Raw genomic sequence first — 21810 nt, forward strand, 5'->3', positions numbered from 1 at the left:
CCAAACCCAGCAGTGCCCGCGGGCCCTGGTACAAGCTCTGTGCTGGAAACACCTCCACCAGCCCTGCCAGCCCCTGGCTTGGGCTTTGCCTCTCACCGACAGCAGGGGCACCCCTGGAGCTCCCAGGGACCACACCAGGCACCCCCAGCGCCCCACACCCGGTGGTACATGTCCTGCTCCATCAGTGAGGGTTAAACTGGTGTGAGATCCAGCCCTTGGTGCTGCCCCACAAAGCTTCCCAACTTCAAGGCAGTTGTAGCAATGCCGAAGGCAAAGGTTTAATTCAAAGTGAAACGCCTAGGAAAAGAAGGCCTTTCCTTTATAAACAATTTATATTATTTGACTATTACCTGATCTGAATCTCTGCTCATTACTCCTAGCAATAATAGACAACGGCTGTTAGCTTCCCTTTCTCACGTGGTTTTTGTTCTGGTGTGCGCAGAGTGAAGTTACATCAGACCACTACAGATATGTTCAGGAGTGCTCCGGCCAGGCAGGCCCCACGTGGGATTGGATCCTCGTTAGTAGGACTGATTTCATTCCTCCCGTGCCGCCGGCCGAGGGAGCAGGCGGGGCTGCCCCTCCCCAGCCTGAGCTCGCTGGCTCCTCCGCAGCCGCTCCCAGCAGCTGCCCGCTTTTTTTTTTTGCTTTTTTTTTCCCTTTTTGGCTGATCTTCTCAATAGGAAAAGTTGTTTTCAAACCACTGGTAAGCAAACATTGTGCCTCACTTCGATACTTGTACTTCAGAGGAGTACAGCAGCAGAGGGGGAACAGCCAAAATCTGTGTGGTTTGTTGGGTGGGTTTTTCCTTTTTCAGCCATCTCCTGATGAAGCCTTGAGCACGTCCTGCGCCAGCAAGAAACCCCAGAGCTGGGACCTGCAGGGAGGGGAAGAGAACAGCACGTGCTCAGCCTCGGCCACACAGTGACAGCACCCGGGGCTGTCCCAGCCGTGGCACCCATGGCCACTGATGGGGCTTGTCCCCACCCAGACACGCTCTGGACTCAGCCTAAAGCACGTGGCTCTTCCTCCAGCCAGGCTGGGTCATGCACACCCCAGTGACCACCCATCCCCAGGTGCCTCTCACCGTTTACTGCCCTTCCTTCGGCGTCTCCTCCTCCTCCCGGAGCTGCTGCCGCCGTGCTTGGAACTCTTCATCTGAAAGGCAGAGGCAGGCGGGGGCTGCAGCCACCTCCACAGCAGGGCACCCCTGCACCACGGTCCCAGCTCCGGGGAGGAGCCCAGGGAAGGCAGCCCAGCCTTCCCCAGGGCAGGGTGTCCTTGCTCAGAGAGAGAATTCTCAGGGGGACTCGGGGAGTTTCTCCCAGAATATGGATGGAGGCTTTTGGCCCACAGGGGTATTTCTGTCAGGCGTTCACACCTGAGCCAGCCCTGGGGTGATGTGGGGCCAGGCACCACGGGAGCCAGCTGTGCCAAGCCCAGCACACCCAGCACAGCCTGGCACAGCACTCCTTACCATATGCATGTCCTTCCACATCATCCAGAAGATTTGCCGTGGAAGCTGCTGTCCCCATCCTGCACCCTCCGCTAAGGAAAACCACTTTGGGGCCAGGATGTGGCCATGGACCACAGCCACCCTTCCCAGCCCACGCTCCAGCCACAGAGGAACCCTTGGGGAGCCCCCTGAGTGAGGCCCCCCAGCCCCACAGCCCCTTTCAGGATACACCTGGTGCTTCAGCAAGTGTTTTCTTTTTGATTTCCTCATCTTGGTCTTCTCAGAGAAGGCTCTGGCGAGTTCAAACAGCTTCTTGCGCGTGGCTGGAAGGAAGCAGCTGCGTGAGGGTCTCACCCAAAAACCTCTCCCAAAACTGCACAGGCAGGGTGTGAGCGCCACCCGCACCCACCACCCTGTGGTGATGCCCAGAATCTGAGAGGGACACAGGGACACCTTGGTCCCTGGTGGGAGGTGCTCATGTCTTCCCCTTTTTCTGGGATTTTCATGACCTCCCTTACGCCCCCCCCTCAGTGTCCCCGGTGCCTGCAGCCCAGCTGGGGCCACCCAAGGACCTTGCTCTAGTTTGTGGTGGGAAAAACAGGCTGGGACTTCTCGGAGAGAGGATGGGTTTGGGAGAGTGCCAGGTACTGCTGCCATTCCCCCTGCCCACCCCACTCCCAGGTCCCCTCCAGCCCTGCCAGGCTGCCAGCACGGGCCCTGCACACACTCACATTTCCCCATGTGCTTGAGCTTGTCCCGGAATAAGGCATCGTCGGACACGGCCCCGCCGGCCTCGCTGGCTCCAGAGGGAGCTCCCTCACCTGCAAGGCAAACAGCTGCTCACCGGGAGTGCCTGCCTGCCTGGAGAGGGGCTGTGACAAATCACCTCCAGTTCCAGCATCAGCCAACGGCAGAGTGGGGAGAGCAGGTGAGATGAGGGTGCTGGCATGTGGGGCTGGCTCTGGATGGGGACCTCTGGGGACACAACCCCTGGGGGTGCAGAGCTGTGGGCTGGCAGCACAGCCTTGCAGGTGCTCAGTCCCAGCACCAGCACCTCCCTCCAGGGTCAGCAGCTCCAAATTCCTCTGGGCTCTGACTGTGCTCTGGGTATTGGATGATGCTACCCAGTGGATCAGGAGCAAGCCCAGCTGGGTCAGGGAACCAGAGACCCCAGAGCCATGTCCCTGTTCCCCAGGTCTGTGAGCCCAGCTGGAGCCCTGCCAGGCTGCCCAGGCTCGCCCAACCCTGTGTGGGGCCATCGACAGACACCAGTTCTAATTCTGACTCTGGGCAGCTGCTCTGCTCCGAGGTTAATCAGGATTACCCAGAACAGTCATTATGCCTCCAGGCACAATCCTCTGCTGCAGCCCAGGCAGGGAGGGCAGGGATGGATGGAGGCAGGATGCAGGAACACCTCCACATGGGGAGGGCAGGAGCACCCATCCTCGAGACCCACCAGCTCCTCTCCTGTGCTGGGAGGGCAGCAGGGAGGGATCCACCGCCCTCCACAGCCACTCTGGAGGCAGCTGGACAGAAGGATGGGAATGCAGGGCTGTGGGGGATCCTGCTGTGGAGAGACAATGCTGACATATGTCTTGGAAGTTACCTGATAATACAGATGAGAAACCAAAGTCGTTGCTGACAGCAACACCAGTCGACTTGGATTTTTTTGACTCATATTTCAATCGATCTGAAACACAAAAAGCGCAGCGCCCGCTCGATCAGACCCTGGAGGCAGAGCACATGGCTCTGCTCCCCTCTCCCCTCACAGCCCATGGCTGCTGAGGGACAGGCTGCTGGCAAGGGAGGGAGCTGGGGCTTTGCTTCTGCACAGTGACCACAAGCACTTGGGTGGGAGCCCGCAGCAGCGGAGGAACTGCCCACCCACCACAAGCACACGACGAGCACACCCGTGGTTTTCCTGCCTCCTGCAGTGACAGTGCTGCCAGGACCCCGCAAAGCACCATTGGCAGGGCTGGGGAGGGCTCAGACGCCATTTCCAAAGCTTCTTGCTATGGATTCTGCTGGGCTCTGCCAGAGATGCTGCAGAGGGCTGGGCAGGGGGAGGAGAGCAGGAGTCTAGGGAGCAGCCCACCAGTGTGGGCAGCTCAGACCACCGGCCCCCAGCCTGGCCACATCTTGTACCAGCTCTGCTTTGGCACAAGCCCTGATCCCACGGGCAGGGCACTGCTGCCAGCAGCCAGAGTCACAGCAGGGCACACGCCCAAAAAGCAGAAGTTTCTGAAGGCCCTTTCACCTCTCTCCAGGGCGAGAAGGAAATCCCGGTTCCTCTGGAGCTCCTTCATGAACTCTTCGTTCTGCAGGAAGAGCGCGATCCGCTCGTCCTCCAGGTACTGCTTCCAGCGCCGCTCCTGCTCCAGCGAGCCCCGCGGCCCCAGCCCCCGGGGCACGGGCTGCCGGCAGCCGGGGGAGCCCTGGGGAGGCAAACAGGCAACGTTGGGCGCTGCTCTCGGGGCCCCTGCAGCAGCACCTCGGGCTGAGCTCGGCCTTTTGCCCTTCTGCGACACCGCAGCTCCCCCAGCCCCGATGGGCACCCGCTGCTGCTCCCAGAGGGGTGCCTCCCTCCTCTGCCCAACAGCCCGGGGCAAAGGGGACAAAGGGGGACAGGGCATCACTGCCTCTGCCCCTTGGGAAGGGGGACAGGGCAGAGGGGACAGATATCCCACGTGGGAACCTTTTGGAGCTCCTTTAGCAGAGCACAGGCTGGCAGGGACTTTTAACTTTAAGCCATGTGGTTGTGCCATAGCAGAACCTGGTGTGGGAGGTACAAGAAGGACAAGAAGGGTCTCAGCAGCACCGCTGCTTTATCTCCCATCTCCAAAGAGCAGAGCCTGCAGTGTCCTGCTGACAAACGTCCCTGCACGAGGCACGTCACGCCTCACACCTGGGGAGCAGCACAGCCACACGCTGCAGCACAGCCTCATCCCTGCCTACAATATTTATCTGATTTGTAGCTGCTCCCAGAGAGCCATAAAAAGCAAAAGCACACAATTACTGGGGAAAGAAAAGGGCAGCTGCTCCTCTCCTCCCCCTGAGCCCAAATGAATTGGCACACTCCTATTCCCAGAAAGGTAATAGAGCCTGTGAGGCTCAACTTGCAGGGCAATCATTCATGAAAACGTGGCAGGCTGCCTTTGGAGACGAAACGAGAGCGAGGAGCAGGGTGCCTGCAGCACCCCCAGCCCTCTCCATGACAGGAGGGTGCTGGATCCATTTAGCGGTTCCTGTGTTAGCAAAGGGCCAAGGGATGCCCCAAATCGTGGCATGCCTGGAGCTGAGCAGGATGCCCAGCATGTGTTGGGGGTGCTTGTTGCCCATGGGATGCTGCTCATTGCCTGCCCTGCTGCTGGCACCCAGACTTTGTGGCGTAAAACAACCATGTGGACTCTGATTTCCTGGGGGGAAATCCTCTGGCTTGTACTAGGTTTCCCACCCAAATTCCACTGCAGCAGCCCTCAAGTGCCCTGGCAGTGCTGCTCTCCTTAGGAGCATTACTGGTCCTGCTGCTCCTCACCAGAACAGTGGGCAAGATTTTCAAATAATTGAAAATATTAGGCGCTTATGGCAAGTGGCATTTCTGGCACTAATCATCGGGATAATGCAGGAAAAATACCAAAGCTTTGCTCAGAGCTCTGTCACACCTTGCCCACTTCAGTCTCTTGAACAGGACACGCTCCCAAACTTTCGGGTTAGTCCACACCTGGTACCCAGATGCTTCCAGCGTGCTGATGCTGCAAGCTCAGGGAGGCTGAGGACTGCGATGGTGTGCATGCCACCCCACGGAGCAGGCTGGAAGGGGTGGGCAAGCTCACCTGTGTGCCAGCTGGGGCAGTCTGCTGGGGCAGGATGCGCAGGAAGTCCTCGGGGAGGTTTCCCAGCAGCGGCGGGTTCCAGTTCCTGTAGTGCACCGTGCTGCTGGGCACGTCCGTCCTGCGGGGCAAGCACAGGCAGCACCTCTGCTGAGGAGAAACCCACCAACACCAACACAACCCCTTGTGGCAGCGTGGCACAGGGCCTGGCACAGCAGGGCCTGGCACAGCAGGGCCTGCACGGCTCCACCAGCTGTGGAAACCACGAAACTCCAGCACATCCCTGAACCTCCAACCTTACCATCAGCTCTGGAGAGTGAAAGCTTTCCCAGAGGGTTTGGAATATTTGGGAGCTGTATTTCAAGCCCTGCCCTGCAACTCTGCACGCAGGGTTTTCTTTCTCCTCCCTGTTTCACTCAGACTCCCAAAAACCAGCCCGGGGGAGCCCCAGCACTGCAGGGATTTGCCCACGAAGCTGACAAACGTCTTTCTCCCAGAGTCACACCCAGCCTGCACAGAGGGCAGGGGCTGGCACAGAGGTGCCAGGGCTCGCACTTGCTGTCCCACAGCCCCACAGCTACGGCCAGAGCGGTGCTGCCAGGGGCCAAGTGAGCCAGCCGAGGTGTGTGGTGAGCAGCCGGGTGGGGCTGGCCCAGCACCTGGTGTTTTCCAGCAGCAGCAGCGAGCGCTCCCCGCCCCCGGAGCTGATTTTTGCCATTCCACACGCTGCTGGGGCGGCTTTCCGGCCCCTCAGCTGTTGGTGGTTTAGACCCTCACAGGGATTTTTGAGCCAGCTGTGAGCTTCATTCATCTCCCTTGGCTTTGTCTCGCTGGACCCTATAAGGAGCAGGGCCAGACGGCCGTGCCAGGGCCAGCTGCCGCAGCCTGAGCCCGGGTGCTGGCACAGGGTGCCCCAGGAGCAGGAGCTGCACGGGGCTGGGGCTCACCTGGGCGGGGGTGTGGGTGGGGCACGGGGGTAGCGGCTGCCCAAGGCCTGGCTCTCGTAGGCAGGAGGGGAGTACACAGGAGGGGGCTCCTCGTCCGAGCTGTCCGGCTCCAGGGTCCGCTCCAAGATCTGCAGGGTGAGAGGATGGGGTGAGGGCAGGACAGGGAAATGCTCCCCAGCGGGCCAGAGCCCCACGTGCAGCAGCAAAGCAGGGATGGCACAGGCTGAATGGTGCTGCGGAGGATGGGGTACCCTGCTGGCACTGGGCCTCCTGCACCCAGGGGGGTTTTTGTTGAGTTTGGAGGTACTGCTTTCAAGGGAAGAGAGTGGCTGAGCCTACCCTTGGTGCACACAGCCCCAGGGAGTCTCTCTGACAGCAGCAGAAGGGTCTCTGTTGGCTTTTGGGGGAAGTGAGAGGGGGGAGAGCACTTGGCTCGAGCCTGAAGCACTGCCCAAGAGAACCTTTGGTGCAGCAGCCCAGCTGATCCAGGCACTCAAACCTCTGCCTGCCTGCAACAGTTGAGTAGCACCGTGCCTGGGCAGGAGGAGGCAGGATGAGACCGATGGTGAGCCAGCTGTGGAAGGCAGAGCCCACAGAGGGGAGCCCCAGGCAGTTACCTCGGGGGGGATGCTGTCCTCCGAGTCCGAGCTGTCGTCACAGCCGCTGCCGTCCAGGTTCATCTGCAGGAGCTGGTCGATGGTGGCGTCCACGGCGCCGTTGTTGGCTCTCAAGACGCACTCGATGATGTCGTAGTCCATGTTGGGGAACATGGTCTTGAAGTCCTCCATGGCCTGGTTGAACTCCAGGCGCCGCACCTGCCTGGCGGGGCGGCTGTTGTTGAGCTCCTGGGCGGAGGAGCCGCCGCGGGAGCCGCCGTTGCTGCTGCTCCGGCGGAAGAGGCTCGTCATGGCGGGGCGGCTGCGGGGCTCGGTGCCCGCGGTCCCGGCTGTGCCCGTGCCCCTCCTCACGGGGGGCTGCCCCCGCTGCCAGCCGGGACCATGGGTGGGCGGCGGGGGTCCCGCTCCCCGCGGCCGGCGGCTCCGCGCGTCAGCCCCCGGCGCACGGCTGCATCCTCCCACCTGCAGAGGGGACACGGGCAGAGTCACCAGGGGACAGAGTCACCAGGGGACAGAGTCACCCAAGGGGACAGAGTCACCCAGGGATGGCACCCAGAGGATCCCCTGTCTCAGCAGGGGACATTCGGTTCCCTTCCACCCATCCCACCACATCCTCGTGGGACTGAGCCATCCCTGCAGCGGGCCTGGCACGCCGGAGCCTGGACGTGCCGTGCCAGGAGCTGTACCAGCAAAATGTGAGGCAAGAAAAATGGCATTACTTCCACTGCTGAGGGCTGCCCAGATTTAACGTTTCCAGGTTTGACATGTATTTATAAACATAGTAAAATTACTCTTTAAAATAAAACATGGAGTCTGCTCAGAGAGTGTCAGGGCAGGGGGCTAAAATGCTCTGCAGCACGGCAAATCGACCTTTTGGAAAAGCTACCAAATCCAAGATTAACATTCACTTTAAAACCATAAACAGATTATACAGCTACTGCTTCTCGTTTGAAAATGCAGGGCCAAATTCAGTTCTGGATTAACTCCACTGTTTGAAACAGAATTACCCCAGGAACACTTTTGATCCATAATATCATTTTCAAAGGCTTTTTCCTAAGCGGCAGGCAGAGAGTTCAGGATAACTGTCCCTAAATGGTATTTAATGCAGAAGAACGTGCCAAGCACATTTCTTAGCAAAATGGTATAATCAGATTCCAGGCCATTAAGAGGAGCAGTCACCTCTGAAGGTCACCTGGGCTCTCCCCTGCCCAGCAAGACTGTGTGTGACAGCCACATCCCCAGTGCTCGGCCCCTGTGCCAGCCACAGCCCCGAGCTGCTCCAAGGGGCTTCCAGAGGCTGCTGAGAACAAAACACACTTGCAATACATGGGGAAATCAAGGAGAAGCTCACTTTTTGCCCTGCTGCTAATTTACCCCCACCCTCATCCCCAGGGACAGCACTGCTCTGGGACCAGAGGAATCACAGGGATGATTCCTGCTCCAGGCACACTCTGCTCTCCTTCCCTGGCTTTTCTGTAATCCTGGAAGCATTTGCATTTGGATACACCAGTCGTTGCACCTTGGTCCCCGGGCTGAGCACAGTGCCAGGGGCCATCCAGTGCCACCTTTCTGTGGCATTTGCTCCCAGGCAGGACAGGACGCAGGGAAAAGCAGCAGCAGAATCACTGTCGGGCATAAGGGGCTGTTTCCAAACAGCACCAGGAGCCCCCAGCTCGCTCCTGCTCACTAATAATATCCATTTAACTGGTCACTCAGCCAGGAACTGTCTCCATCCCAGTAATTCTCAGTCCCCAGGATCAGCTTGCCAGGAGCCAGGCATGGAGCAGAGCAGGAACAATTCTGACAGCTCTGCCCGGCTCTATTCACTGAGGACAAATAAATCCGCTGGAGTCAATTAATAAAACACTGCTGCTCGCTTCCTCCTCCACTCCCCTGACTCATTCCAGTGAAGAGCCAGCATTGTTCACACCTCTGGAATTATACTTTAATTGCAATATTGCATGGCTGGTTTAGTCACGTATTAAATTGAGTTGTAACACATTCACAGGGTACACACCTCCTTACAAGATTTGGCTACTCCAAGAGCCTGGACACCCACGGGAACACAGCTTATGCTGGATACACACACACAATCCACAGATGGATATGAGAGTTTCTGTGGAGAACCATTGGCTCAGCAATGCTGTGCCAGCCCATAAACCTCAAACAGCACAATAACTCCCCAAAATCAGGCTGGAATTCTCCAGATCTCCATAAAGTAACCAAAGTACCTGGGCTGGGGAATCTTTGTCTCCCAGCATTTGACCTTTGAGTGTGTATTTAAAGGCTTCCCTGTAACCACGAGGGCTGTGCCAGGCACTGGCAATCCCCCTGTTGCCAACACCAACTCAGGGGAGGTGTTAGTCAACACTGCCTGAGAGTCTGGGACAGCTCCCTGGAAGTGCTGGATAGTGGCACTGAGCACAGCAACGTGCTGAGACATGGAGATGAACAAAATTAGGGATGGGGCAAGATATTTTACACCAGAAAGGCTCCGCTGCACATCTGGCTTCAAAGAGTCCCAAGGGAATGTGTTGGGACCTTCCCTGCCCTGAGATACACCCCAGGAATTTTGGGGCTTGCAGGGGCCACACAGACCAGGGCAGTTCACATGCCCTGAAGGCTTTAAAACCCATTTTTCAAAGTCCTGCTGCTAATCCAAAGAAATGCAAATCACTACATCATCATGAGTTAAAATCCAGGGAAAAGCAAGTGGCCCTGTTGGCAGGAGCTGGTTTCCAAGACCAACAGGTAGCTGTATCCTGAGCTCCTCCCCAGCTCCTGCTGCCTGCAGCAGTGCTCAGGTGAGCAGTGGGGAGGGCAGCAGGATCCCGGTGGCAGCTGGGGAAGGGGCTCAACCTGTTCCTGGCCCTTATTTCTGTGATGTCAGTGAGGGGCTGGGGAGATGCCAGGGAAAGCAAAATCCTTTGGATCTCCCAAAAAGGAAAGAAGAAGTTTGGTGTGTGCCTGCAGCCCAGGCGGGCACAGGTGCTCGGGGCAGGGGCTGGGCCCCTCTGCCCTCCTGCCCCACGTGCAGAACCAGCCTGGGATGACTCCTTGGCATCTGCCTGACAACAGCTCCTCCCCTGTTATCAGAAGAAGGACCTGAATGTTGTTATTCATCCTCCAAACCCAGGCACAGGCATAATCCTTCACCCTTCTGCTGCGCCCATCACAGGAGGAGCTTAAAGGCTTTGCAAGCTCCTGGTCTGCGTGTCCCCGTCCCACAGGTCACAGAGAGCAGGGACACTGGTGTGGCCGGCACTGCCCCTGTGCCCCACCAGCCCTGGCAGCACAGATAAACCCTCCTGTCCCAGCAGTGCCTGGTCCTGGCTCACCTCAGCTGAGCCATCTCAGCATCCAGCAGTGGTGTGGCTGTCCTGGCACTGATCTGTGCCACAGAGGAAGTGACAGGTGACATCCCGTGCCAGGCTGGGGCCAGGCACAGAGCCAGCACTGGGTAGGAAGGCTGTCACAGTGCCACAATGCCACAACCACACCAACTTTTATCCAAGCGCCTCCGCATGCTGGGACAGGGCTGGCACTGAAAATGCTGTATTTTGGTGTCACTGCTTAGCCAGGAGAGCACAGGACACTCTCCCACACAGCTCCACGACTGCTGTCTCACTGCATGCACACTGTGCTCAGGCACTGGCTGCAGCCCCTGCCCTTGGCTCACCACTCAAACCCATAAAACACAACCAAACACAAGCTGGCCTTGGGGGGCAGCTCCCTCCTGGCAGCCCAGGGGCTCACCATGCTCTTCTGCCACCCAAGCTGCCAGTGACTTGCACAATTCAGAGCCACCCTTGCCAGAGCCAAGGAGGAGAGCAGAGCCAGGAGAAGGCCTCAGTCAGGCTCCTGGGGAGGGATAATGCTCACAGCCTGGCAGGAACACCCTCCTGTGCCCCTGGCATCCTGCCTGGGCACGGCTGCTCTCGTCCAGCACTCGTACCTCCCAAAAATGGGCTTTTCCATGGAGGGGCAGCCCGAGGGCAAGCTCTGGAGAGGCTGCTGGCCTCAGCTGCCCAGGAAGAGCAGCTGGATAATGCCGGGGGTGGGTCTGACCGGGAATGTGGTGCTGGGAGCAGCAGTTGCTCGGCTCGGCACGGAGGAGCACAGCCCCACTGGAGAGCCAGCAGCTGGAAAAGCACTGGGACTGATGGCTCACAGCCCTCCCTGCTCAGGGAAGAGCCTTGGCACCGAGTGCAGACCAGAATATTCCCTTCCCCAGTGTCTGCTGTGGCTCAGACAGCAGATGGGATTGCTCAAACGCTGCCCAGCTCCTTCTCCCCTGCTATTGCCACGCTGTGCTCATGGATCCCCCTGAAAACACACCGGAGCCCGGACCCCTCTGCAGCCAGGACGGGGTGACACCACCGAGGGCAGGGTCCCCCACTGGTGTCACCCCGTCTCCCTGGCAATCCCCAGCCCTCAGGGCACTCATCCCGTGGTGGCTGCAAGCCCAGGCCTGTGGTGCCTCAGCTGGGGATGCAGAACAGACGTGCAGAAGCATTTCCATGCACAGGATTATTTGGAGAAAAGGGCTGACAGCTCCCCCAGTTCCTGGAGGGAAGACTCTTGGAAGAAATCTCAAAATTCAAGGATGTTAAACTAGAAGTAGTGGCTCTGTCCAGAGCAGATGTGCTGAGTTCTGCTGCAGCCAGGCCCCTGCAAGGGGATTGCTCAATGTGGGAACGAGAAGTCTGGGAACGTGACTGCTCAGCAGCTGCAGGTGTGACTGTAATAGGACTGAAATTGGGATGAAAAGTATATGATCAGGAACAGAAATTATGCTATTCTCTACCACCAAACATGCCAAGGATGTGCAGGATGGGCCCCTACCAGTGTCTCCTAAATCCCCTTGTCACCTTCCTCTCTGCCTCAGGGGATGCTGTGCACCCCTCCTGGGCCCACAGCCTGGGAAAATTGCTCCAAGCAAATCCTTTTTCATGGAAACAAATAAGCACCTGAGGATCTCCTTTAATACTTGTTCTACCGAGTATTAAAATGGCTGGGTTTAAGCCCTTTTCAAAAGCAAAAGCAATCAGGGAGGCGAGCACAAGTAAGCCCTGCTTGGGAACCTGTGCAGCCTCTCTGCAACAGGAAATTCCCCTCTTGGCTCCGAGGGCAAGTGCAGAGGAACCGGGAGAGCCACGGAGTGATCCCAACCCCTGCCCAGGTGGTCTCCTGCTTTACTGGGAGCCCACGGACACTGCAGCACTCTGAACACTCAGGATCCACCTTCAAGGGATGCAGCTGCTGCCTCGGGGCACCCCCTGCACTCCCACCGGAGCTGGGTGCTCTCCCTCCAGACAGATTTACGGGAACCCTTTGTGAGCCGGCCAGATGTGGCCCTCCACGGCACGCAGCTGGCTCCTAAACCACCGACAGCACCCCGCTAAAACCCGGGGGGACACTCTGAGCTGAGAGGCAGGCAGGGCTGCACCCTGCACCCCCCCTGCCCTGCCGGTGCCGGGGTGCAGCGGGATCCCGGTGCCCCCAGCCCTCCGTGCCAAGCCGGGCATTGTGCAGCGCTAATCCCCGGCCGGGCTTTCACACGTTTGCTGTCAGGAGCGCAGCCCCCGCCCCGAACTAAGCCCACATTAATGAGGCAGCACTAGATCCTCATCCAAAAGTCGCCTGCCTTGCGAGGCCGCCTTGCACTGGTTTCATTGAAGGTAATTTGATCTTGGTAGGACGACATTCCTAAAATAGTTGAGGGAATTCAAACATGAAATAAGGTTTCCAGGAAGGGATTAAAAAAAAATAGGTCAAGCAAGTGTGAGCGATTAAAGTGACCCGGCATCCCTTTGTACGGTTTAACTGCGACTCTCTTCAACTCTACCTTGCATCAACGTGTAATAAATTAGATCCACGAGGCTGCCCAAAGCAGAGAGGCTGATATAAGATTATTGCAGGAGGTGGCTGGTGTCGGTGACCTTTCCTCCCCTGGCTTTCACCGCCGACATCAAACACACAGGGCCCAGCTGAACCATCAGCTCAGAGCGCTGGAACGGCGCACACAACCAGCAACCAGCACTACCTCCGTCCCATGGGACAGCCCCACGCCTATCCCAAGCTTCCTGCCTCAGTTTACCCATGCCAAGGCCGGCAGGAGGGAGGCTCAGGCCCCCAGTGCCCGCTGTTGTCCCCCCAGAGCCACCGCGCAAAGCCCTCGCGCCATATGTCACACAAACCCGTCCTGAACCGCTTATCCCTCTCCTCCCTTTGTGCTCCCAGCTCGGCACAAAAGCTGGGAAGCAGCTGGGAGTGAAAGAAAATAAAAATTCCTGCGGACACAAAGGTGCACGGCATTCCCTGGGGATTGGGCTCAGGGCAGGGCGTGTGGTGGACTTTCTGCAGGGCAATTTTTGGGTAAGGTTTGGGCAGTGAGTAATAAAGGGGAGTGGGGGAACATGAACCTGGCTGGGGGCAGGGCCAACCCCACTCCCTGGATAATTAGTGTGGCTGATTCCAATTGCTAATTTGCCATTATAGGTCAAGGGTCACAGAAATTAAAGGACAGAAGGGAAAAAGGGAGCCTTTTTCCTTCTCCTCCATCTCTCTGCATAGCAGGAACATACTGGAACGGACTGGGATGAGACTGGGCTGACCCTGCCCCAGGCTGGTGCAGAGAATCTCTGCAGGACTGTGCCCTGGGCACCCCACAAAGGCAGGGACAGGCAGGGACAGGCTGTGCAGAGCAGGCCCAGCCTCCAGCCTCTCTGGGGCTGCTCTCCTGCCATCAGGGTTTAAGGGCTGTCGCTCACTGTGCAAAGGAAAAATCCCGTATTGATTCACCCGGAGCTCTGGAGCACAGACCGCACGAGTTTCTATGGAAACAAAATTAGTGGAGTAAAACTCTCCCTGCCAGCACACGGTGAATTATTCACCAGGACAGGCCCCTGGCCGGAGGGGCTGCTGAGAAGATTTAAAGGTGATCAGAGAGCGGCTGCTGTGATCCCCCTTCCCTCGGGGACCAAACCACAGCCAGGGAGGACGAAAGGCCCTGGGTTTCCATGGCATGTGTGTGGTGGGAAGGTCCGGCACCTCCCTCACCACATCCCCAGCCTCCGGGGTCCCCAGGGAGAGGAGAAGGGCCTTCCTCCTCGCTTCCCCCATCCCTTGCACCACAGCAGTAATAGAGGGCACAAAGTGTCACTGCCTGATGTCCACCTGCCACGCACCGCCCACCCTGTGCTCACTCATCCATCCCTGACACCCCGGATGAGCCTCAGGGCAGAACCAGCCACAGCCCAGCCCATCCCACAGAGCCTCTCAGCAGCACGCTCCCCAAGAGCCAGGGAAGAAGGGGACTAATGAAACACAAACAGAGGAGGGTTTTTTCGTGAGTCACTAAGCCATATGGCGGAGGCAAGCTATCCCAGGAAAGTGCCGAGCCAACAGTCCAGCGCTGTGCGCCCTCGCTGTCCTGGGCACGCAGTGTCACACTGGAATTGCACCGGGCTTTTGTCCTCCCTCCTGCTGGGTGACATTGCTCGGCAGAGGAGAACCTGCTTGAAAGGCTACACCTCACCAGGGACAGGTATTAATTAAGGCCCTACGTCAGGCCCCTCCTGCCAGCCAGCACAGGCTGCTCCTGCGTCCTGGCACAGCCCAGATTGCGGGGCGGAGAAAAGCCCTGGAAGGAGGAAGGCTGGGTTTGCTCCATCACAGCACATCACAGAAATTACACGGGACACTAACCTGGATTTGAAGCCAGGCCAAGGCTCAGAGAAACTCTCGGTCTCCTCAGCAGCAGAGTCATTCCTGTGCCAGCACAGTTCTGGGTGGCAAAGGGACCCAGACCCCCAGCAGTGGCTCTGCCCCCTTTGCCAACAGCCATGTGCTGGGCCCAGCCACCACAACAGGTCATGCTCTTCTTCAAAACCCATCTTGCTCCTCTTTCACCAATTTTAAGTTTGCGTGACTAATTCAGATACACCCCATCCCAGCTGATCTGCGCTGATCGTGGCAATCACCAGCCAGGGAGGGTAAAAGGCACAAACTGTTTAGAAGGAACAGTTTAGGCTCCAGGAGCTGGGAATCCTCCCCAAAGACTGTCCCCCATCCCCACCACTGCCTTAGGGCCCAGCACATGCTCCCAGTGACCCAGAGAGCTCCAGGGGCGTTCTCTGCATCTGCTGGAGATGATCTCCCTGTTTGCCCTGCTCAGCCCTGCTCTCCTGAGCCAAGGCCAGGGCCAGGCTCCCTCTGCAGTGTTTGTGTGCCCACCGGCGTGTGCCTTCCCTGGGGAAGCGAGAGCCAGGCCAGGGATCGACCAGCTGTCAGGCAGAAGGAAGAAATACCACTTCCAGGACTCAGAGCTCATTTCCCAGCAATAAAAGCAGGCTGGGGCTGGAAAAATGTACCACTAATGGGGATGCACATCCCACACCACTCCAGCCGCCGATAGGAAAGTACCCAGGGGCTGCAGCTTGGAAAACTAAAAGCCATCAACAAGGCCTGGTTTTAAGTGGCACAGCTGTAGATTAGGCCCAGATCAGGGCACAGAGGATCTGCCATTCCCCACACGGATTATTGCTGTGGATGATGCCCTCCACATGCCAGTCTCAGCTCCTGGCTCTGAGTTATGGCTCCTCCAGCAGATGGAAAAGAAAACCTTACTGCTTCCTTCCAGGGAGGGGAATGGCTCAGATCAGCATCTGCCCTTAACTGCTCCGCTGTCCATCCTCCTCAGCCCCATCATCCCCACTCCACACACACACACTGCGCTGGGGACCAAGGCAGAGACAGCATCTCGTGCTCATAAATGCCACCTAGAAAGGCAGACCTGGAGAGTTTGTGCTTCCTGGAGTTATTTGTGGGTGGACTTTATCTCCTTTCCCATCTATTCTCAGTGTGCTTCGGTGGAGGGTCCTCACTGCCGAGTGGGCAGCCTGCCTTGCCTCTGCCAGGCTGCAGGGGTGTGGGACAGTTCTACCTCCCCAAAACAACCCCCAGAGACCCAGGCAGACCCCAGGGACTGGGACAGGCCTGGGCCCAGCCAGGGGACAGTCCCTGCAAGGCAGCTACTGTGGGTTTGAAGACACACTTGTTTGTTTGTTCGTCGCCGGGCAACAGAGAGGATGGAAAAAATGTCAATGTCATATTGTCACCTATGAGTCACCGCTCAGCACGGGTCGAGATGCCCCGGTCCTGCCACCACGAGCGTGGGGAGACCGGAAAAGGGCCTGAGGCACCCCAAAAGCAGCTCACTGCAGCTCTCTCTGCCTGCCCGGCCCCGCTCTGACACCTTCCCCATCCCCACAGGTGGGGACTCAGTGGCCCGGGCACATCGGTGGCCCGGGGACATCGGTGGCCCGGGGGCAACTTTCCGAGCCCTGGAAGGCGAGGCAGGAATTTGCATTCCTATTTGCATCTCCTAATTGCGCCTGCGGGTTTCCTGGGGCAGCGGCTGGCTCTGGTTTCCATGGCAGGTTTTGTGCAGACCTGGAGAACCGAGGGAGGCACAAAGAGGCCACAATGGCCCTGCCACTCACCCGCATCAAAGGCGGCCGGCGGGGCGGGCCGGGGGCAGCGCGGACGGGGCACCGCAGCCCGTCCCACCCGGCACCCCCGGGGACCCCGGGCCAGGGCCGGGGCGGCCGGTGCCGGTGCGCCGGGACAGCCGCGGCTGCAGCCGTGGGGACAAGCCGGAGGAGCGGAGCCGCAGCCGCCGCGGCCCGGAGGCAGCAGCTGCTCCGCGCCCGTCGGAAGTGGTGCAAGAGCTGGACCCAGATGTTCCCCCTGTTCTCATTTCCTGTTGTTTTCAGCCAGCTTTCCACCCAGCTGGGTGGGTTGCTTTCTCCTTCCAGCTTCCCACTCCATTCAGGGACCGTCTGGGTCGCTGCTGTGCCCATCCAGCTCCCGTTCTGGCCCAGGAACCGGCAGAACAGGCAAAGCAGACCCGGGAAAAGCCGGTCCCCACACCGCAGTGCCACCGAGCAGAGGAGAGGCTCCAGCCAATGCCCCTCCACCCCCTGGCCATGGTGACAGAGATGCTGCCACCACAACAGAAGAGGGACCCATCTCTGTGCTATTATTTCAAGTTTTTTCTTATTTTATAGTTATCAATTATCATCACCATCACCTTGTGCTGCCCCAAAGCCTCCCAGCTCTGACCACGAGCACCCCACAGGTGAGCCCACCCACAGGGTTAGGTAGAGCCCCCTTCCCACACATCCCACCTGGGATTTCACCCTCAGGGCACAGACCCTGACTATGAATGACCCTCTGATGCCCTCCTGGCTCTCCCACTCCCAATGCCAGCATCTGTGCCCCTGCAGAGGGTGTTACTGCAGGCAGGTAACCTCCAGCATCCCCCGTCAGGCTGTGCTGCTCCCCGGGCACCACAGCTCCGGTGCCACGGCACAGCCCCTCAGCCACGCCACCAACGCCGGCAGGTGTCGGCAGATTTCGTTCATTTCCTTCTCATTTGAAAGCTGGTTCTTAATAAAATGCTGGAAAAGTTCGAACTTTCCCAGGAACTCTGTGGCTGGGAAGAGGATGGGCACCTTTGACAGAAATAATTTTGGCTGTCAGAGGCTCTGACACCAGGGCTGTGGACAGCCAGGGGTTGGTGCACAAAGCCCTGCCAGCATCAGGCACAGCCTCACCACGGCGTGGCTGGGTAACACAGGGGCAAAGGCCACGGGGGTACAGCTACCAGGAGGCGATGGCAGGGTCTCCTCTGCCATGACAACCACCAAAAGCTTCCCACAACCCCAGCACCAGCAATCTGCGCTCCCAGAGGGCTCCCCTGGGGTCTCATTGCCCCCGTGCTGCACTCCCGCTGAGCACTTCCACAGGAAAACCTCTGTGAAAACCACAAAAAGCTTCTCAGCGCAGCAGATGCCGCTCCAGCCTGTGTTCTTAGAGATGGAGGAGGAGGATGTGAGGAAAGCCACAGCTTCCCCAGCCGCAGGGCAGCCCCGCCAGCAAAGCCCCAGCGGCAGCCTCAGGGGTCAGCCCAGGATGGTGGTTCCCCCCTGGAAATCCTCACGGCTCCAGCCCCCGTGTTTGTTGTCAGTGGCAGCAGCAGGAGGAGGTGTGAGGAGGAGGTGCGACTCCACTGCTTTTTAAGAAAATAATAAAAAAGAGCCTTTCCAATCCGCCTAAGAGAGAGACAGTGCAGGAGAGCACCGCTTTGAGCCGTGACTTGCACTTGACTCCTTCTCCATCGCTGTCTGCCCACAACCCCCTGGCAGCAATTTCAGCGCTGGACAGGAACCCCAGGTGAGGATCAGCCTGGCAGGATGGTGCCCTCCATCCTCACGGAGGATGACAGGTGCGGCTGAGCTGGGCACCCGATCGGGGGCTCACAAGTGACCCTGGTCACCCGGGAGGCGACCACCAGGGCTGTGGCACCCCAGGGCCCCGCCAGCTCCTGCACCAAGTGATGCCCACCCGGCAGGGATGGCGGGGTGTGCCGCTCCACGAACGCGGCACAGGGCACGGGGACGATGTCCAGCAGCAGGAAGCTACTAAATCCAAAGCCCCAGTGGCACGGAGGGGTCGCGCTCGGGGACCGGCGATGCTCCGGGGCTGAGCGGGACGCGGGTGCTGCCCCAGGCCGAGCCAGCCTGCCCGCGCCCGGCCCCACGCGGGACGGCCCTCGGCCACACACGGGGATGGCCCTCGGCCCACGCGGGACGGCCCTTGGCCCCACACCGCCCGCTGGGCTCGGCCGCCCCGGGGGCTCCGCTCGCGGGACCCTCCCGAGCGCGGCGGGCGCGGGGCCCCGCGCAGGCCCGCGGCGGAGCCGAGCGGCCGGAGGAGCGGCGGGGCCGTGCCGGGGCTGCGGCCCCCAGCGCTCGGCTCCGGCCCGGCTCCGCAGCGGCGGCCGGGCGGCCGCAACAGGCGCGGCCCCGGCCCCGCCGCCGCCGCTCCGCCCGGGCCCCGGTGGAGGCCGAGCCGGCGGCGCCCCCGCTCCCCCCCAGCCCCGGCGGGGCCCGCGCGGCTCCGGGCCCGACCCGCGCAGGCCGAGCGGCACCGCCCGCCCCGGCCCGGCCCCGGCCCGGCCCGGCCCGGCGCACAAAGAGCCCCGGCCCGCCCCCCCCTTACCGGCGGTCGGCGCCGCGCTGCGGGGGCGGCGGCGGGCGGCTCCAGTCACGCCGGGAACCATGGAAAGGAGCCGGGACGGGAGACGTACGTGGCGGGCGGGCGGGGGCGGCCGTGCCCGGCAGCGGGGGGCGGCGCGGCGGGGCCGGGGCCGGGGCCGGGCCGGGCCGGGGGGGCGCGGGGAGCGGGGCCGCGCCGAGAGGCGGCGGGGCCGGGGGGCGTGCGGGGCGCCCGGGACTGGCGTGTCCCCCGGGCCGGCGTCCCCCCGCGGGCAGCGCGGAGCTCGATTCGGCCGGGCCGGGGGCTTCGAGGGGCGGCACCGCCCGGGCCCCGCCGCTCCCCGAGGTGAGATAGCCCTGACGGGGTCCTGGGGATCTCGGGGCCCCCCCGTTGTCCCCAGGGTTCCGCAGCGCCTCCAGCCATGGGGTCAGCCCCTCTGGCCCTGAGTGGTGTGGGGATCAGTGTGTGAAGGGAACAGCATCCCGAGGATGGATGGATGGATGGATGGATGGATGGATGGATGGATGGATGGATGGATGGATGGATGGATGGATCCATCCCAGATTTCCCGGTTGGCTCTCAGCCTCTTGCACACCTTTGCAGTGCCCCAGGCTTCTGGAGCCTGGAGCTCCAGTCTCGTGCTAAGGAAGGGGAGACAGCCCTGCTGCCCCACAGCTGAACATCCCAGACGGGTTATAAGCAAGCATCACTCGGAGCAGACAGAAAACAGCCGTCCCTGTATCGCACGCTCTGGCTGACAGCTCGGGACGGGAAGCGATCTCCTCTTACAAATTACAGGAGCCCGTTTACACAGGGCAGACACTTCCCATTCCACAGAGACAGAGCAAGACTGAACGGCAGCACTCAGAGCCTCCACTTCCCTCCAGGCTCTCCAAACCTTCCAGACATGCTGCAGGAAGAACTCCACACCGCCGGGCACCAGGGCCTCCCACAGCACCCTGCCACAGCCAGAGACTGCTCGGGTGCATGGCTGTGGCTGCTGTAGCCTGAGCACAGGTGTGGGATGGTCCAGAGCTCTCACAGGACAGCTCTTCGTGCTGAGAGTCGTCCTGCTCCATCGTTTCATCTGTGTCTGGGAGCTGAGCAGTCCTGGGTAAAGATGTGGAAGGCTCTGACAGGGAACACAGAGTAGGAGTGGAAATACTGGAGGCAAACCTTCAGTTTTCAGCGCCTACTGAACATGTGCCTCATCATTCTCTTCCCCAAGTTAGCGCAGATCCGACTCTTCAAGGCACAGCGCCTTGCTGTGAGCTTTGGTGGCTGCAATCTTCTCCTAATCCAGGCTTGTTTCAGGGAAAACAGGCGATTTTATATCCCTTTGATATGGGTCTTAGCTGCTAATGATGCTAGGAAGTAAAAAGAAATGGGCATAGAAATACACAACTATGAAGAATTAAAAAATAGCGAATTTAATTCAGCCAATTCCAACAAAATTGGTAATTCCCTGAAAAACAAACTTTGCACAGAAAACACAGAACAGAAATGGTTTCATCTTGACAGTTGGTGAAAACAACTGGGTGAAAAGGTGAAAGGAATATTTCTGACTTCTCTGGAAAACGCAAGGTTTCACACATCCTGAAAATGCCCTATTTTTTACTAAATGGGTCGGTTTGTGAGGCAGTGATTGTAAATGCTCTGCAAGGAAAGCACAGGGTTGTGTCTGAACTGCAGATGCCAAATGTCTGGTTTTCAGAAAGCACTGATGCTTCCCTAAAGAAAAAGATGGGACTTTAAAAATCATAAAACATGGAATGGTTTGGGCTGGAAGGGAAACTCAAAGCTCATCTCACTCTAAACCCCCACCAGAGCAGGGACACATTCCACTAGACTAGCCCAGAAACCTGAAGAACAGCAAGAAAAAATGTATTATTTGTAAGGATCATAAGCCTGGCTTGCCCAGTGGCCCTGATCTGGGCTCCTCCAGGGCGATGCAGAGTCCGATGAAAGGACGCGAGGCTGCGGCTGTCGCCAGGCGTGTGGAGGGAGCTGGCTGGACAGGCTGGCTCAGCTCCTCAGCACTGAAACACTCTTTCCAAAGCAATACCAAAAAAGGTTTGTTTCTAGGTCAGGACCTCAGCACTCAATTTTAAGCAGGGGCTGACAGTCCAATCTGAACACAGCTGTAAAATGGATTCGCGGGAGAAGCTTTGGCATTCCTTTTGTAATTAGAAAACAGCCACTGAGGCGTGTGCCTTTAAAGGTGAAAGCTATTTTTGACATAAAAATTAGCACGTAGTTCCTCTGTCATCCCTCGGCTGCTGCGCTGGGAGCTGTGAGTGAACAATCCAAAGATAAGCAAGAAGTATAAACATGCTGAATTATACAAATACGTAGAAGAGGATCAGGTTTGTTTTATTCTCTGACAGTTAGGAGACAAGGAGATTTATTCTTACACTTTTTCTCCTAAAAAGCACTGGTTAAAAGGTCCACTTAAGCACTGAAACCCCAATGGCATAAAAAACTTGAAGAGCTTTTAATAGCTACCTTTTAAAATTACTGTCAAAGCTATTTTTGAGATGGATAAACTATGCTGCCAATGAAGCAGGGCAGGAGTTTTTGGAAGGGCCCAGCAGTGAGAAACTGTCATTCATTTCTCAACAACTCAGCTCCTGTACACGGATCCTGAGATAAAAACTACCCCGGTGCTCGATGCTTTAACAACCTGAGCATTCTTTAAATTCCAATTTTCTCTCTTTGGTGGTAATCTAACCCTGACAGCCTTGAAAATGAACCCCAGGCAGTTTTCAGGATAGGGCTCAGAGTGGCTGTTTCTAAAATAAAAGTGAGGGAAGAGCGAGCAGAACTTGGAGGCTTATCAGCACCCGGAATGCCCCGGCTAATCCTCGGCAGCCCCGGCCCCTTTATGTAACCTG

General features: G+C 58.7%; 1 protein-coding gene across 1 annotated transcript; it reads right to left on the reverse strand.

Annotated features, from left to right (window-relative positions):
- Window positions 1-253: 253 nt before the first annotated feature.
- CUEDC1 (CUE domain containing 1) lies at window positions 254-19031 on the reverse strand. The gene is made up of 11 exons (XM_084219018.1): window positions 18920-19031; window positions 6851-7312; window positions 6234-6361; window positions 5290-5407; window positions 3714-3891; window positions 3063-3146; window positions 2188-2277; window positions 1686-1779; window positions 1478-1536; window positions 1088-1158; window positions 254-877 (listed from the first exon to the last, which is right to left on the reverse strand). Exons 2-10 carry the CDS (start codon window positions 7139-7141, stop codon window positions 1091-1093), a joined length of 1110 nt encoding a protein of 369 aa, XP_084075144.1. The 5' UTR covers window positions 7142-7312; window positions 18920-19031; the 3' UTR covers window positions 254-877; window positions 1088-1090.
- Between the last annotated feature and the right edge of the window lie 2779 nt (window positions 19032-21810).

Source organism: Fringilla coelebs (genome assembly GCF_963513975.1).
Source record: "Fringilla coelebs genome assembly, chromosome: 20".
Classification (NCBI taxonomy): domain Eukaryota; kingdom Metazoa; phylum Chordata; class Aves; order Passeriformes; family Fringillidae; genus Fringilla; species Fringilla coelebs.